Here is a 17,519-nt window from a genome sequence, read left to right on the forward strand (position 1 = left end):
GCTGAAGCCTGTTTTTCTTTTTAGCTATGCAAGACTGATAAAAATGCAATTTTAATAAGATAAAGTGAGATGCCTTTTAGTCTGAGCTTGAACTTTGCTGGAACATTTTCCACTCGATAAACACAAGTGGTGTGCCCATGAAGAATTAATGCGTTGGTGCTGTCCTGGGAGGGAAGGGGCCCGCAGTGTGTGGTAACACTGCAAGACCTGTGGAAATGCCTTGCACGTAGAGGGTAGAGACCCACTGCCTGCTGGTTTTGAGCCATATTCGTGTACTGAGACATAAGGGAAGGGTGCAAGCCAACAAGGTAGGTGCATAATACTGGTGAGTGCTGTCTGTAGGTCACTTGGCGGTAGTCAAGCTGCTGCCATTTATGGCTGTCTCATTTCTTACACGTTCTTATTCCCATTTCGGGGACGAGGAAGCTAAAGCCTAGAGCAGTTCCCAGGCCCTTTGGTTCTTAAAACAGGAAACCTTCTACCAAGGTCAGGGAAGCCTCCAAGAGATTTCTGGAAAGGGACTATGTCAGAGGGGTTGTGCATGACCTCCATGGGCTGATACTTTTTCTTTCCAACAACAACAACAAACCCCCAAACCCTCCTGGATTCTGTGGGTCAGACTGGTCACTTTGGGGATGTGCGCGTCTCTGTTCCATGGTGTCACTGGGAAGGTTCAGAGGCTGGGAGGGAAATCAGAAGAAGGCTGGTGACTCATGCCTGTCGAGGTTGATGCCGGCCATCATCAGCTGAGACCCCCCCCCCCCCCGAAGCTGTTGGTTCTAGTGCTTACATGTGGGCTTCTTCAAAGCCTGGTGGCTGGGTTCCAAGAGAGAACCCGAGAGAACCAGGTGGAAACCGTGCTGCCTTTAAAACTTACATCTTCATTGAGACTCACATATGAGAATAGTTCACCCATTAAAATTCACGGACAACACCATTCCCTCGTTTAAGGGGTGAAAGTCAGTGGGACTGCGATGTATCCACAGACTTAGCTCACCATCACCACAGTCAATGTTAAGAATATGTTTGTCCCCTCAGGAAGAAGCCCTCTGGTCTTTTGCTGTCACCCCAGTCTCCCATCCTCCACCCTGAGCAACCACTAGTCTCCCTTCTCTCTCCCTTCTAGACATTTCATGTTGGCGGGATCATAGAACAGGTGTTTTTTAATGACTGGCTTCCCACGCATAGCGTGATCAAGGTTCTTCCGGGTTGTAGCGTGAGCCAGCACTTTATTTTCTAGCTGATGACTATTCCATTGAATAATATTTCAGTTTACCATGTTTTTGTTCTCCAAGAACATTATAAATGCCAATTCATTTTTTTAATTTTTTTGGTAAACTTAAAGGTTCTTGCGAGTTTGGAGTCCAGTGTGCTTGTCTTTGCCTGCCTGATACTCCTCACAACCCCCGTCACAAAGTGGGGGCTATCAAATGTCCGCTTAATTTTGCTGAAACATTTTAGTTTAAAAGGGAACATTTTCTGTAATTAAAATGTGGTGCCACAGGCACAGGCATGGAGGAACGAATGGAAAACTGAAAAAATGCCCCAGTATAGAATAATCTCCTGCGTATTGAAGACAGTGTCCGTAAAAGCGTAGGGAATAGGTTAGGTTTTTAACCAGTGTCATTGGAGCAGTGGGTTATTTTTTTAAAAAAGCTTTCTACAGTCTGTAGCAAAATAAAGTAAATTTTAGGTGACTCAAAACTTAAGGGTAAAAAATAAAAGCACACAAGTGTGGAACTAGGACACAGTTGGAGATTTACACCATCTCAGTAGGTCGGCTGGGCTGAATGTTCGTGTGCTCCCAAACCCCACAGGAAGCCCTAACCACCAAACTGAGGGTGTTAGGAGGCGGGGGCTTTGGGGAGGTGAGGGGCTCCTGAGGCTGGAGTCCCCTGTGGTTGGACTAGGGCCTTTATAAAAGGTCTCTTTGTAAAAGAGACCCCAGAGAGCTTCCCTGCCTCTTCCGCTGGGCGAGGATGCAGCAGGAGGCACCAGCTGAGGCCCTCACCAGATACCAAATCTGCCGGCACCTTGATCTTGGACTTCCAGCCTCCAGAACTGTAGGGAATAAATGTCTTTGTTTATAAGCTGCCCCGTGCGTGGTATTTTTGTTATAGCAGCCGGGATGGACTAAGACAGTTGGGGGTGGGCCGTTTTGAGTAGAGTCCTCAGAGGAGAGCCCCGTGTAATGCATAAAAGTGAGGTTGACTTAACCACAGAGACCTTTAAGCTTCCATAAGCCAGGAAGATGGCTTTGTCACCTGTCTGTCACCATTCTGTTCTCTTTTGGTTTTCTGTTGCTGCTGTAACAAATCAGCATAACCCTCTTGGCGTATAATACACACTTGCTTTCTTATAGTTCTGGAGGTCAGAAGTCTGACATGGGTCTTGCTGGGCTAAGATGAAGGTGTTGGCAGGGCTGCAGTACCTCCCGAGACCCATGCTCTTTCTCATCTCTCTGCTGTCCCCGTGTTCTCGGGTGGTTGATATCTCCTGCTCATTTCTCATGGTGGCAAGAAGGCTGGGCAACCTCTAGACCTCACACGTGTGTTCCAGCAGATGAGGAAGGGCCCACACTGCTGGTGACTTGAGCTGCACTGGGTCACAGGGCCTCCCCTGGCTGGATGCCCCCTGCCGAGGAAGGGGTGCGGGTGCGGCCACTCAGTGGACCACCCTGGTGTCTGCCACGGGGGCTCTTTTGTTTCCATCTGTTTTCCAAGTTTACTCTGATGAGCAGAAGACTTTATTTTTAAGTTTATTTTTTGTTTTTTTTTTAAAAAGATTTTACTTATTAGAGAAGGAGAGAGAGAGAGACAAAGCGTGCGAGCGGGGGGCAGCAGAGGGAGAGGGAGAAGCAGGCTCCCCACGGAGCAGAGAGCCCAGTGTTGGGGCTCAGTCCCAGGACTCCAGGATCATGACCTGAGCCGAAGGCAGACGCTTAACCGACTGAGCCACCCGGGCGCCCCCAGAAAACTTTTATAATAAAATCATTAAGTCTTTAAAAAACACGTTTATCTTCTTTTAGTGATTCTGCATTCTGTCTTTGACAAAATGGCAGCAAATGGGAATTTCCAGACGGGCATTTCAGCATTAGTTTGTAGTCCTGCCGGTGGCACACGGTCCGGGAACAGAGGCTGCTGGAACTTGGCAATGCTGAGTGGCTCCCAGCTCCTAGCAGCCTCATTGGCAGCAGCGCCTGAGGCCCTGCCGATGCGGTCAGGGCTGCGGCTCTCTGGGCTGAGGCCCATTTGCCCGGCAGGCTGAATGCCCCGTTGTGTGTGTGGCGTGGGCTTGTATGGCACCATTCATCCCTTCCAGACGGGCCCTCGGGACCCGTGGCAGCTGATGGAGAGTTGCTGCCCTCAGGCGTGTGGGTTACTGGGAACTGGTCCTTTTCCCGAGTTATTGTGGGCTCTTGAGGAAGCCCGAGAGAAGCTAATCGGTTTTCCTTTCTTTTTAAACAGCATCCAGCATGTGTATGGCGCCCAGCACCCCCCCTTCGACCCGCTGTTACACGGCACGTAAGTGAGGCCTGCGCTCATGCCGCGTTACGCACGCTCCTGGGGGTCCTGAGGGGAGGAACATGGTCTTCCCTTGAGCAGACATGTGTCAGGGCCTCGCACGGCTGGTCCTCCGGACAAAGGCAGAGAAGGAAGCCCAGCCCAAAGTGGAGGGGTCTGTGAAGGAGAGCACGAAGCTGGCACCCCCTTAGCTGACGGGGAGGGCCTGGCCCCAGGCCTGTTCACGGTGGTTAGCTCACTTCCCTTGCCTTCCGCTGCGCTCTCTGCCCGGCTGCCCGGGGCTCGCTCTGCCCCTGTGTCTACGCTCCTCCACCAGGGCCACGCGAGAGGGTGGCGTGGCCCCCTGCCCGTGCTGGGGATGTGACTGGACCCACCGCGGGGGGCTCTTGCTCTAGTGGTGCTGTATCCGAGTCCACACGCCGAAGGCCTGGGTTGTGGGAACAGCCGCTCCTGCCTGCGCCACCCCCACTGCTGCCTTAGGAGGTTTGCGGGCACCGGCCCAAGTGAGGTGTGGGGACTCCAACTGAATGCTGTGACTGTGGTGCTGGGGTTCCTCCTAAATGGCTTCTGTCACCGAGCAGAGACTGCTCAGCGGTACTGCCCCTCGAGAGCCTCTCCTTCCTGCCCCTGAATCCTAGGAGTCCTCTTCTGTTTTTTTTTTTTTTAGGATTATTTATTTGAGGGAGAGAGAGAGCGCGTGTGCAAGAGTAGAGGGGAGGGTGGGGAGGGAGAGGGAGAAGCAGACTCCCCACTGAGCAGGGAGCCCGATGTGCGCTCGATCCGAGGACCCCGGGACCACGACCTGAGCCGAGGGCAGGCACTTAGCTGGCTGAGCCCCCGGGTGCCCCAGGGGTCCTGTCTTGGATGTGTCTTCGGGTTGTGCTTGCCCTTCACCCCCAGCTCAGTTGACGCTGAAAAGCTCGAGCGTGCACCCTTCATCCAGGGGCTCCTTTCTGACCGGTCGCGGGGTGAGTCCTCTCCGGCCTCCGAGGGGACAGCTAAAATCTGCCTTCGCTTTGCAGCTTACTCAAGGCCGCGCCCAAGGCGCCCGCCACACCCGTGAAGGCCAAGAGAGTCAGCACCTTCCAGGAGTTCGAGAGCAACACCAGCGACGCCTGGGATGCGGGCGAGGATGATGACGGGCTCCTGGCCATGGCAGCCGAGAGCCTGAACACCGACGTGGTCATGGAGACGGCCCACCGCGTCCTGCGCAACCACAGCCAGCGGCAGGAGCGCCGCAAGCCGCAGGACGCGCCGGGCCCCGAGCAGGAGCCAAAGCCTTTGGCAGAGCCTCCTTCGGTCCCGAGCGGTGACCTCCGGCTGGTGAAGTCCGTCAGCGAGGGCCGCACGTCCTGTCCTGCAGGTGGGGTGTGGGCGCGAGGAGACGACGTGCAGCGCTGCGAGGGAGAGGGGCTCGAGTCCTTCCTGTGCGGGATGTCTGTGGGCGTTCCGTCCTATTTGCCACAGGAGCTCGTGCCCTTGAAAGACCTTGAGGTTGTGATCCGCGTGCCCACAGGCCTTCCCAGGCAGGAGAAGCCGTGGACTTTTCTTTGCGTCCCTAGCTGAGTGCTTCTCTCCTCTGGGTGGAGGGCGTGGTGTGTGGCTTTCGTGGCCTGGCTCTGAGAGGCCCACAGTGAGCGCCAGGCCCCCGGGGACTGTGTCTCCCTTCTAAGTGTGCCCCGTTGTCCCAGGGGGACATTTCCAGCTGAGGGGCCAGGCCAACTGCACATTCAGAGGCTGCACCTCCTTCGGCAGCTTCCAGTGACAGCCCCCCCACCCCCCAGGACACCTGCATGTGGCTCAGAGTCTGGGGTGTGGAATGACCGCATTCAGGTCATAAACTCAAGGATGGGATCAGCACATGTCTTGTACCCCTGTGCCTGGTGCTCAGTAGCCTTTCTGGAGACAGCTCTCATTAGTTTTGCTCTCTGTGTTTGGGGGGTGTCTGTGATGTAGAACAACACAGTATTTGATGAGCCTCTGTGATGGGTCAGGCTCTTAGGGCTTGGGGTGCCCCCAGGAAGTCCCTGGCCTGGAGTGTGTGTTCTGGTGAGGGGGACAAGCACTGACCTACACGTTGGGTCGGTAAGGAGGCCTGGGGCGTGCGGGGAGGAGACAAGTACCCTGGGTCGAGACAGAGGTGAGATGTGGTCACAGCAGCCTGGACCTGGGGCGTAATCTTCAGTCAGACATCCAGATGCCCTGCTGAGAAGGTGACACGTGAGCATCAGTGAGGTGAGGGAGCGAGGCATGGGGAACCGGTGGCAGAGGGGCCGGGCTGCACAGCCGCGGACTCACGGACTCCCTCTCCCAGGGTCTCTGGGGGTCAGGGGGCCTTGCCCCTTGTTTACAGAGGAGAGAAGAGGGCATCGTGCAGCCTCAGCTTGCCCTGCTGGGACCACGGAGCTGGCGTTCATCCCTCTGTCTAGTTTTCAGAAACCCTTCCCTGGAGCTGACTAACGTTTGGAACATCACATATCTTCGTAGGTGAGAACGCTGTGAATTAGTTCCTTCGACCAGTTTTCATATTGGAATCTGAACTATTTTTCTTTCAAATAGGTTGAACTTTAAAGTATTTGAGTTTAAAAATGAAAATCTGGTTAGGGCTTCTGCAAGTGGGTCGGGGATCCCCGAGACTGACGCAGCGCATGCCGGTTACCGCCTGCGTGCCCCGGCCAGGCAGCGCCCTCAGCCTGGGTGCCTCTTCAAGTTGGCAGGCGCCCCGAATTCCTCTGCCCTTTGCTGTGCCCCACGCCTCTGGGGCCTGGGTAGAGCCTCTGTAACACCTGCCATCTGAGCAGTTGCTGGGGGGGGGGCGGTGCTCAGCAGCCCTAGAGGTGGGGGCCCATCTCGGCTGAGCGGGCAGGGTCTTGTTCTCTTCAGGCCGTGGGGCTGCTGTGGCAAGAGTACCACAGGCCGATGGTGTATGAGCAGCAGAAAGTTATGTCTCATAGTTCTGGAGGCTGGAAGTCTGAGGTCAGGCGGCCAACACGGTTGGGTCCTGGCTCTCTTCGGGGTGCAGACAGCTGCCTTCTCACAGTATCCCCCCTACATGGGGGAGACTAGAGAGGGGAAACAAGCTGTCTTGTGACTCCTCAAGAGCACCGATCCCATCAGGGGGTACCACAGGCCGATGGTGTATGAGCAGCAGAAAGTTATGTCTCATAGTTCTGGAGGCTGGAAGTCTGAGGTCAGGCGGCCAACACGGTTGGGTCCTGGCTCTCTTCGGGGTGCAGACAGCTGCCTTCTCACAGTATCCCCCCTACATGGGGGAGACTAGAGAGGGGAAACAAGCTGTCTTGTGACTCCTCAAGAGCACCGATCCCATCAGGGGACCCCACCCTCATGACTTCTTGGAAACCCGAGGCCCTTCTTCCTAACACCATCCCGTCCGGGGTGCGACTCGAGCGAACGGACTTTGGGGCCACACAGCATTCAGCCCATGGCCACGTATGCAGATGGGCTGCATCCAGCCAGGGTGGGGAGCCTTGGGGTGGCCTCCTCCTGTAAAAGCCAGGTGAAGGATGCTCCAGGCGGCTCATGCTGGGGAAGGGGCTGATAACTGTGTTTGCCTTCTGCCTCCAACTGCTTGTGCAGCAGCCATCTTTCCATTGCTCTCTGAGCAGGTCTTTCGTGAGCAGTTTGCGTCATAATAGCAGCTAGCGTTTATCCATTGCTTACTGCGGGGCAGAGACTGTCGCAGGCCCTCATCATGAGCAGATCCCTCCGACTTTGCAGCCAGTCTAGGAGAGAGCTTACGGGGAAGGTATGGGGAGGTCACATGGCTCGCCCAGCATGCTGAGCGGTGGGGTAGGGTTCACGTCCAGGGCGTCTGAGGCCAGGGCCTGCTGCTAGCTGCTGACCTCCCCACAGAGAGCAGGGCCTCTCCGCTGGTGATTTCGCCCCCAGGGTACACGAGATCATGTTTTAGGACCTTTCCTGTTAACATCTGGGGCAGAGAGTGTGTGCTCTTGGCATGAAGTAGGCAGAGACCAGGGTGCTTGGCCCCCAGGGAACTCTCTGGTCCGAGCGTGCACAGTGCCAAGCGGAAGAGGGCCGCTCTGGAGGCTGAGGTGGCCTCAGGGAGCTGACCCCACGGGTGGCTGGCAGTGGTGGGCAGAACTCATGGGCCTGTGTTCAGTTCCCTTGGTGGCCTTTTAGTCATGGGGATAGCTTACTTGGCGGTTTTGGCGCTAAGATGACCACGTCAGCCCTCATTCTTACTAGACTGGGTCCAGCGCAGATGTGTTGACTGGCAGTCTAGTGGGGAAACACAAGGGTCCGAGTCTTTCACTTCCATGGGTGGAATGGAGCCTTGGAGTGATGGACAGGACCCAGAAGCACCCAGGGGTAGAAGTCCCAGTTTAGTCTTGTTGAGGAAGGCCAGGGGCATGTCAGGGAAGGCTTCAGGGCGGAGGTGATGTCTCTAAGGTTACCAGGAGGGTGAGGTTCCAGGCTCAGGAGGTGAGGCCATCCCAGCTGAGGGGAGGTGCCGGGTGGGCTGGGCCGGCTGACTGCACACCTCATCTACGTGGTTTGCAAGTTCCTCCAAGGCAGGGACCATGTCCCATTGCCTTTGTTTCCCTTTGGTGTCCTGTGTCATTGCATGAATGTTGCTGAGCTAAACTGAGCTGTCCTCAGGGCCTGGTGACCGTGGGCTCTCCCCTCCTCCATGTTCTGCCCCACCCTCGTCCCTGCACCGGCCCCACGGGCCAGGTCCAGGCCAGGCCTCTGTTGAGGTGAGGGACCTGCGAGTGCCATTTCCTGTGACTGTGCTCGTAGGAGCGGTTTTGTGTCCTTTGGAAAGTCCTGGACGCTGTGTTTCACGGGGCCCAGTCTGGTTAGAGTGCTGACTGCCCTTGCCACTGCCAGCATTGTGTCGGGCGCCTGTCCCTTTATGGTGCACCGCTGTGGGAGCTCACGTCACCCCACGTGGTGTCCACAGGGCCTGCTGGCTGCCTTCTCCTTTGGCCTTCAGCCCTGGGTGGATGGTGGCCTGAAACTTCCGGGATGCTGCAGCGGGGGCTCTCAGGCTGGCCTTCCCTGTGCCTCCTGCTTACCTTTTGACTGTCCTTTCTTAATCAGCGTCTGAGGCGTCTGTACCTCTGTACCTGAAGTCGGATGCCCTCTGCTTGGTCTAGGGTGCTGCTGGCGTAATGGCGAGGCCGTGCCTTTGGCTGCGAAGTGCTCAGTGGGCGTGGCTGGGGAGGACTGTCCATCGCTGATGGGCACTGAGCTGCAAGTGGGTCCTGGGTGGACACTGGCGGCCCCGGAGGGGGACACTGATGTGTTTTCCATTTACAGTAGCAGGGAGACCTGGCTGTTGACCTTCCTGCTTCCTCGGGGGGCGGGGGGCATCACTGTGCCTTTCAAACCCCGCCCGTCCCATCTTAGAGGGGGACCGGATGTGTGCTCTGCTCAGGGCGACGTGGTCCTTACATGTCGGAGTAAATCACACGGATGCTCTCTAAGATGGCAGAGGAGTAAAACCCAGCACGTTTGATTGTGCGGTAGAATGAGGAATCGCTCCTCCTGCCCACCGTCTTTCCTGAGGAATCGTGACGCACAGCGGAGTGACACATTCCGAGGGTGGGGAGGAGGGGGTCTGAGCATCGCTGCCACGGGCCTTCCGGAGAGCAAGCGGGTGGGGACGCCTCCTGCAAGCGAGGGGTCAGCCCTGCGGAGGGGTTGGGACTTGCTCTCACCTCGACGCCCACTTCTCCAGGCTTTTCTGGAAGCTTAACTGGGCCAGACTCTGCTCCTCCATAGCCTGAGGGTTTCTGTGTGAAGCCTTTCTGGGCCCTGATTTTAGGGTAATGAGTCGGCTCTGCAGGAAGGAGGGGGCTGGTGGGAGTCTGACAGCAGTGGCCAGGAGCGGCGTGTTTCTTCACCTTGTTTGTTTCCCGCCCATCTCCTGGAGTTGGTTTTTCCCTCTACTTTAAATTTCAGTTCTGGGAGATGTGACCTGGGGGTGTATAGCCTGGCCCTGCCTGTTCCTTGTGGGCCCCTCGTTGGTCCCTGGTGGCTCTTTCTGAGTGGGTGTTGGGCCTTGGGCTCTCTCCTGTGGCTCTTCCTGGTCCTGTGTTCCTGGGTTTAATGCACGGTTTCACCTTGGCCCTGTGTGTCCCCGTCGGTGGGCCTTTGTGCATGGTGGTAGGTGGTGCCCTGGGGCAGGGGGTGCTGGGCAGGCCTGCAGCCTGCTGCCCCTCCTCTGCTTGCATGCGCTCTGGCTTCCTGTGCTTTCTCTTGGTGATGGTCCCTGCCCACCTCCCTCACGGGGCTTGGGCAGATCCAAGGGGTGCAGAGTCCTCAGTGCCTTTGTGGGCTTCGTGCTCCTCCTCGTGTGACTCGGTGGCTTCCGTCTGTGCCCAGGCCCAGGCACCCGCGTCCCTGCTGTACCCCGGCAGATCCTTGGGTTGTGTCACCTGGGCGGGCCTGCGGTGGGGGAGCCCGGGGGGTCTGGAGTTTTCTGGTTGTCATTTTGCTTCTGTGTGAGGCGTGTCTATTTTCCTGGTGAGTAACACTCTACCAGTAGGGCCAGTGGGCTTCTTGGGTGTTCACTAGTTTCCCTTTACTGCCCCAGTCACGCGGGTCTTCACCGGCCAGTTACGGGCGGAGGGGACAGCTGCGGCACAGTGGCATTCCCGAGGGGAAGGTGGCACAGGTGGGAGCCTTCTTACTGGGGACATGGCCGCCGGGGGGGGTCCAGGAGGCCGTGCTCAGCCCCGGCTCGCTCTCTCCACAGAAAGCGCCGGCGACGCTGTGCCTCTGCAGCGGTCCCAGTCTCTCCCGCACTCGGCGACGGTCGCCGCGGGCGGCACGTCTGACCCCAGCGCCCTCAGCAGCTCAGCGTTAAGCGAACGAGAGGCCTCCCGGCTCGACAAGTTCAAGCAGCTCCTGGCCGGCCCGAACACGGACCTTGGTGAGTCCCCCGCCGGCGGAGGGCACGCGCCCCCACGCCCCCACGCGTGGTTTACCTTGTCAGAGGGCGATGTGTTTGTGCCATCCTGCCAGCGAGTCACGGACATGAGTCGTTTGTCCTCGAGGTTTACTTCAGCTGTGTGTTGGTAAGGGGCTTCCAGTGCCATTGATCGGGTATTTTCTGTTCTGTTTTATTTTTTAATCCTATTGAACTCCTTTGGCTCCTTGGAGCTGAACTGGTTTGCTCAGCAGGACCGGCCAGGTTGATGTCCCTGCTCTTCAGAGTGTTCGCGGGGACACAGGGCTGGTGGCCGGGGTCCTGAGTGCTGCGGACTTTACACCTTCCTCGGTGTAAAGTGTGGGATAGGCTTGGAACACCCCGGGAGCCCAGGCGGGGCTGGGGTGGGCAGGCCATCGGGGCCGTACGGTCAGCAGTGTGCTTCTTGGGGGTCACCATAGCTGCTCTGCCACCAGGCTCTGAGGCGGGTGCTCGCCTCCAAGTCCATCTGCTGGGGTTCCCCTTGAAGCTGCGTTCTTTCCTCTGTACATCTCACCTTTTGGAGTGCCACGCTGCATCGGGCATCTTGCTGGGTGCGGGAGCTCTCTGGAAGGTGGGATGTGGCCGCGGTCATGAGATCACGCATGGTGGAGGGCAGGTGCTGGGGTGGCACGGCGGGGGTGGGGGGGTGGGGGGGGCTGGTGCGCCTTGGCGGCAGTGCCCCGCTCCGCCAGCAGGTGGCGCGTGAGGCACGCAGCTGGGCCGCCCAGCAGGGAGGCGGGCGGAGGCAGAGCGAGCATGGAGCTGAAGGAAGGGCCCTGTCCGCGAGGATGCTGCTCCCCTTGTGGGTGCAGAAGGGTTCTTTCCCGCAAGTTTCTGCGTTTTCATTTTCCTGATTGATTTGCTCTTGCACGTGTAACAGTCACGCGGCACCAGAGGATGTGCGGTAAAAATGTGTCGCTCTCCTCTTCCCCAGGCCTGCTTTACCTCCTTTGCATGATTCCAGGTGTCTTCTTCCAGGGACAGGAAGGGAGGCCTCTCGTTCGTTCACTTAACGCTGAGCTGCTGAGGGCGCTAGGGTCAGATGGTGCACATGATGTCTTAAACTTTTTATTTTGATGTAATTTCAAATTTACAAGAAAGTTGCGAGAACAGTACAGGCGACCTCTGTATTAATTCACCAATCGTTTGTACTTTGCCCCATCTTCATTCTGCGTGTGTGCGCTTATGTTGTCTGCATGCTTTCCCCGAGCCAGTTGAGTCCGTTGGAGACACTGTACCCCTGGACCCCTGAGAGCGTCACTGTGTGTTTCCTAAGCACAGAGGCACCGTCAGGACATTTCACAGCGAGCTGGTGCGCTCAGCTCATCCGCGGTGCACATTCCCTTCCTGCCAGTTGCCCCAGTGACGTGCGTGGTGTCTGTCGCCCGGTCTGTCCTCCCCGTCAGCCGAGGGGGCCCAGCGTGCACCGTGTTCCCGGGCGTCAGGGCGTTTGAGGAGGGCAGGCCAGCTGTTGTGCGGCGCCCCTCAGCGGGGGTGTCTCGTATCCTCCTGATGAGATTCAGGCCAGTCGTTTGGCAGGGATGTCACCTATGAGGTTTGTGTTGTCTGTCACCGTGGCGGGAGGCCATGGGGCGAGTTGGCCCTCAGGTTCAGGAGGGAACGCTGGTGACTGGCGAGATGGCGGCTGTCAGGTCCTGCACGGGGTTGGCGGGCGGACACGACTCTTCTGTGCTAACTCAGAGGTCGCGTGTGGAGAGACGCTTCGGTGTCTGTGCATCTATGCGTGTCTCCCCCCACGCGTGGCAGCGCTGTTCTGCCCCCACGTTAAACCTCACAGTGTCTTTCCCGTGCTAGTGCTGGAGATGCGCCCGGCCCGCGTGGGCTGTGCCGCCCAGGACTCCTTTACCGCCCCTCCCGACGGGCACTTCGGCTCTTCCCAACTTCGTGTCACGGCAGTGGGCTTGGACCTGTGATCCTCGCCCCACGCTGGTGACTAGCGATGGGTAGCGAGTGCCCTGAAACGTGGGTCGGGGGGAGGAGGAGCTGGGGTGCGTGGGGTTTGAGCACGTCCCTGGGCCACTGGCTTTTCCAGCCCGCCAACCCACCTGTGCCTTCGAGGCAGTGTGGGGAGGCCAGGTCCCAGAGTGCGGGGGGAGCGGAGGTTCTGGGGACGACTGCTGGCTGGGGGCGCGGGGTCAGTGTGCTCTAGCCCCGAGACTGGAGCAAGCCTGGGTGTGCTTCTGGGGTCCTCGGTCGCCTGCCCAGTGGCGCTAGCCGTGCTGTGTGGGCAGACCCAGGGAGGGGATGGCATATAGTGTGTTTAGGAGCGGGCCCAGCACACAGTGAATGCTGAACAGTGCTCGTCAACTGCCTGATTCATTTGCGTTGGCCTCTTTACCCTTCACCTTGATTTTCAGAGCACCGATGCACGTGGTCGCCGTGGTGACTGCCGAGTCAAGGCGGCTTGCATGTGTCCTCTTGGTTGAGTTAAGCGGTTTCTGACAGTAGGGGGCACGGAGGTAGTTGGCGAAGACAAGATACACTGATAGGAATTGCAGTTCTGGGTCAGGAGCTGAGCCCCCGTTAGTCTCCTGGTGGACTTTGTTGGTGGACTAGTTTGTGGGCATTAAAATCCTACTTCAGAACAAAGCTTTCAGGGCTCACGGGGAAAGTGGCTATGCACGGGCAGGAGGAAGGGTTAATATGTAAAAATAAGATTCTTTTGTTGGGTTGGTGCCATTACGAGTGTTTTCTGTCTTTAGCATTCTGTTTAAGTATCAAATCTCACACCAAAAAGCTTTCAAAGTTAAACAATTACTGGATTTGTATTTAGTGGCGGGAGAAAACACAGCCAGTAAATTGCCTGTTTTTATAAGGCATTTAAGATAGCCTTGGAAGACAGTGGAATATATTATCTCCACATTACATAAAAGACATAAGTGGCAAATATTTGCCAATGTTGGAGAAGCAAATCACTGATGTGAGAAGTGCCCACAGAAATGATTCTACCTGCTGAATGTCATCTCGTCGGCGGAGAGCTGTTTTTCTTTGTTTAGCTTGTGCTCTGTTATGAGCCTGGGGATGAAAGTAGCAAATAGAACTTAACAGCTCATTCTGCTCTTAGCATTGACTCAATATTTACTTGTGCAAAAGGCTGCTGCTTTAAAGCCCAAAAAATGACACTTGGAGGCGTTCATTTTTATCGCGTGCGTCTGTGTGTGGGAGCGGGATTGGGCCGAGGGCAGAACACGCGGTCCAGAGGCCCGCGGAGCTGCCTGGACTCAGTGGTGGGCCTCGAGGGCATGGGGGCTCCGGGCCTTCAGCCGTGACTACCGGGGGAGTGAGGCTGGGTGCACAGTCTCGTTCCAGCTCCCCCGCCTGAGCATCCAGTCTGGCCTGAGGGTGGAGAGTGTCCCTGGATGGAGGTGGGGAGGAGAGGTGTTTTCTGGGGGGAAGGGGTCAGTGGAGCTGCCCACCCCGGAAGAGAGGTTGAGGTAGCTGCCCCCTCAGGGCCCGTGGCTGGAGGACAGCCCTGTGGGGCCACGGTGGCAGGAGGAGGCATTCCAGCCTTGGCACCAGGCCCTGGCTCTGCGTGATCCACTCTCGGCAGGTGACTGGGTTTTTCGAAATGACGCCCACCCTGCAGGGTCCTGTGACCCAGAGGTTATTTATGGAAAGCACCTGCAGGGTTCACTCATTCAACCAGGATTCGTTGGGCACTTGCTGTTGGTGTAGGCACTGGAGCGAAACAGGGAACCAGAACCCCGGGACCTGCCCTTCAGGACCTGACGTTCTGGTGTGAGGAGACAGGTGGGGACACACACACACACACACACACACACACACACACACACACACACTCTCTCTCTCTCTCTCTCTCTCTCTCTCTCTCTCTCTCTCTCTCTCTGTCTCTCTCTCTCTCTCTGTCTCTCTCTCTCGCTCTGTACTCCAGAAACTCCCAGAAGGTGCTAAGGTGCACGTGGGGAGCAAAACCGGGTGGGTGGGTGCTGCTGTGGCTGAGCCGTCAGCCAAGACCCTTGGAGTAGGCACCTTAATTCAAGATGAAGTTGAAGTTGGGGCGGAGCCTCCCAAGGGGCCGGGCCAGTGTTGAGACAGGGCTGGTGCTTGAGGACTGGAAGCAGCTGCTGAGGCCCAGGTCTGGTGGGGGAGGGGCCGGGAGGGGGCAGAGGCCAGCAAGCAGGAAAGGACAGGTCCTGAGGGCTCTGAAGGCCAGAAGAAGGAGCTCACCATGAAGCCTCTGGGAGGTTGGGAACCAGGGAAGCAAAGCTTGGCACAGGGCATCTGGAAGTGGTTGCTCCTCTGTGGAAGGAAGGGCCGTGGAAGATTTCCGGCCAGGGCGTCTCCAGCAGCGTTGGGCCGGGGCTGGGTCTGCGGGCAGCCCCTGGGAGTGCGGAGGGGGAGGGGCGGAAGGGCGGGGAAGGAAGTAGGGTAGTAGACTGGGGAAGGGCCTGAGGGTGTGGGCTGGGGGTGGGTGGGTAAGGCGGTTGCTTTCCCACGGGCTGCAGGGCAGGCTGGGGGGGCCTGGCAGCTGTTTGGACACGAAGCTGGCTAGACTGGGGAGCAAGGGAGGCCCAGATGGCACAGTGGGAGCCTCGGGGCTGTACGGAGAGGGCCTCTGGTGCCCAGAGAGAGAGGGACTTGGTACACAGAACCGGGGCAAGTGGTATGGAGAAATAATTCCACGGCCCTGCCATTTTGGGTCCTCACTCTGTGGTGGCTATACCATGTGTTACGTGTATGTTTACATACACAGACAGTCTCCGACTTACGATAGTTCAGCTTTATGACGGTGTGAAAGCAATGCACATTCAGTAGACATTGTACTTGGAATTTTGAGTTGGATCTTTTCCCGGGCTAGTGATCCGCGGTGCGCTCCTCTCCCGTGATGCGGGGCAGCGGCACAGCTCCCGGTCGGCCTTGCGATCACGAGGGTCAACAAGCGATACACCGGCGCCCATGCTGTTTCTCGCTTTCTGTACAGTGTTCAGTAGATTACGTGAGCTATTCAACCCTTTACTGTGGGTTCGGCTTGTGTTAGTTGATTTTGTCCGCCGTAGGCTAGTGTTGATTTTGCCCGCCATAGGCTAGCATGAGCGCCTGAGCACGTTTAAGGTCGGCTGGGCTAAGCCCTGATGCTCGGTAGGTGAGAGCATTCAATGGGTGAGGCGAGTCTGATTGTGCGCACACTGTCCCCAAGCCCCGATGAGCAGGTCATCTGCTCCAGGTGGGAGCCGAGCCTGGTCTGTGGCTGAGGAGTTTGAGTCTTAGGCTCAGCAGGCAGGCCCTGCGGCCCCACAGTGAGGGCCACGCGGGATGGGAGCTGGTTTGGGACACGGGCTCCGGCCTTCTCCATGCTCTTTGGGAGCCTGAGGAAGGAGGGGCCCTTTTCATTTCCGAGGGCCTTGTCGGAGAGCCTGGAGCAGAGGGCTTGTCTTGGGCGTTGTGGGACGCCTCTGAAGGCCTTGTGGCCGCACTCCTGCTCGCTGGGGTCTGGGCGGTGGGCAGCTGCGCCCAGCATCGCCCTCTAGCGGTAACCGCCGCCCGGTGCTGTGGGAGGTGTGTGCGCCTGCTCGGGTGCCCTGAGGGCCAGGTGGGCTCCAGGGAGCTGGAAGGTGAGAGCTCCAGCGAACTCCGCCTTTCCCTGGAATCTCCCTGGGAGGAATGGCCCTTGGACCGGAATCCCGGGTGCCACTTGGAGCCACTGAAGAGCAGAGACCCCAGGGAGAGGAAACTGAGGACCGGCTGGTCTTTGTGCTTTATGCAGCTCCTGGAGCAGCGACGCCGTCTGGATGCTCAGTGCTCAGGCCCGGCCAGCCAGGTGCTGGTCTCTGAAAGGGGATGCTCCTCTCCCCTGCCCTGCTCCACCCCTCCCCTCCTCCTGCTCCCCCACCTTACCTTGGCCTCTGCCCCCTCCCCTCCTACCCTACCCCTCTCTCCACTCTTCTGCCTCCCCCCACCTCCCCCCACCTTCCGCTCCTCTCCGCAGGGCTGCCCCTGCTCCCCCCTTGGCCTCTGTGCCTCTGTCCCCGACTCCCCTCCTTCCTGCTCCTGCTTCTCTGCCCCCCCTCTTCTCCCCCTGCTCAGGATTCTCTCCATCCCACCCCCTCTCGTTGGCTCCCCTTTTTATCCGAGGTGTGGACAGTGTGGTTCTTACCCTGTGGTGCCAGCGGGGCTTTTGGGAAGTAACTAGGAGTGTAAAGAGGGGCAAAGTTGTGAATGCCCCACTCAGGCTGTCAGGAAGCCCAGGCAGGTGCCTTTCGAAGGCCCAGTTTTATCTCATTTCTGTGGTTTGAGGAGAAGGTACTTTTAGTGAAACAAAGAAGCTTCGAAAAGAGGGCTGCCGAATGCCTGAGACCGCCCGAGCCTGTGAGCCTGCCTGCAGCTCAGGCGTGGGGCCCGCGTTGGGATGGGAGTGAAGGCGCAGGGCGCTGCCGGTGCCGTTGTCATGGCCCCCGCCTCTCGAGGCCCCAGTGTCCGCGCTGAGCAGCACCTTTTGACCGTGTGAACAGGTGCAAGGACACGGGCCGCCGTGGGGTCCCCATCCCTCTCTGTGACATGGGGCATGGCCGGCTGGCCAGAGCCCGTGGGTCTAGGCTTCTTGGCCTTGTCCAGTCCCATCCGTGTCTGCACCTTTCACCTGGCCCTCCTGCAGCGCCCCTGTGCCTGGTTCTCCCTGTAGCATCTCTCTGAAGTCCTCAGGGACACGGGGCAAGACACCTTTCTTCGGGAACATACCTGAGGGGAGCTTGTTATTAAGCAGATCATCTATTTTTATTTTTATTATTTTTTTAAGATTTTATTTATTTATTTGAGAGAGACAGAGAATGAGAGAGAGAGCGCACGAGAGGGGGGAGGGTCAGAGGAGAAGCAGACTCCCCGCTGAGCAGGGAGCCCGATGCGGGACTCGATCCCGGGACTCCAGGATCATGACCTGAGCCGAAGGCAGTCGCTTAACCAACTGAGCCACCCAGGCACCCAGATCATCTATTTTTAAAGGTGGTTTATGGGTTAAAGGTGTCAGCTGAGTTGAATTCCCAAGGCCCCAATTTCTC

At 57.7% G+C, this 17,519-nt stretch overlaps 1 protein-coding gene across 1 annotated transcript in view; it reads left to right on the top strand.

The window, feature by feature from the left end:
- The window catches only part of TBC1D22A (TBC1 domain family member 22A), a 346,524-nt gene that overhangs the window by 13,902 nt on the left and 315,103 nt on the right, over positions 1-17,519 (top strand). The window contains exons 2-4 of the mRNA XM_028115313.2: positions 3,468-3,524; positions 4,547-4,887; positions 10,270-10,446. Coding sequence (XP_027971114.2) covers positions 3,468-3,524; positions 4,547-4,887; positions 10,270-10,446 — 575 coding nt within the window. The remainder of the gene's footprint in view (positions 1-3,467; positions 3,525-4,546; positions 4,888-10,269; positions 10,447-17,519) is intronic.

The sequence above is a fragment of the Eumetopias jubatus genome, unplaced genomic scaffold (assembly GCF_037043125.1).
Source record: "Eumetopias jubatus isolate StellerSeaLion01/CBP00866 unplaced genomic scaffold, mEumJub1_p1.0 scaffold_8, whole genome shotgun sequence".
Lineage (NCBI taxonomy): Eukaryota > Metazoa > Chordata > Mammalia > Carnivora > Otariidae > Eumetopias > Eumetopias jubatus.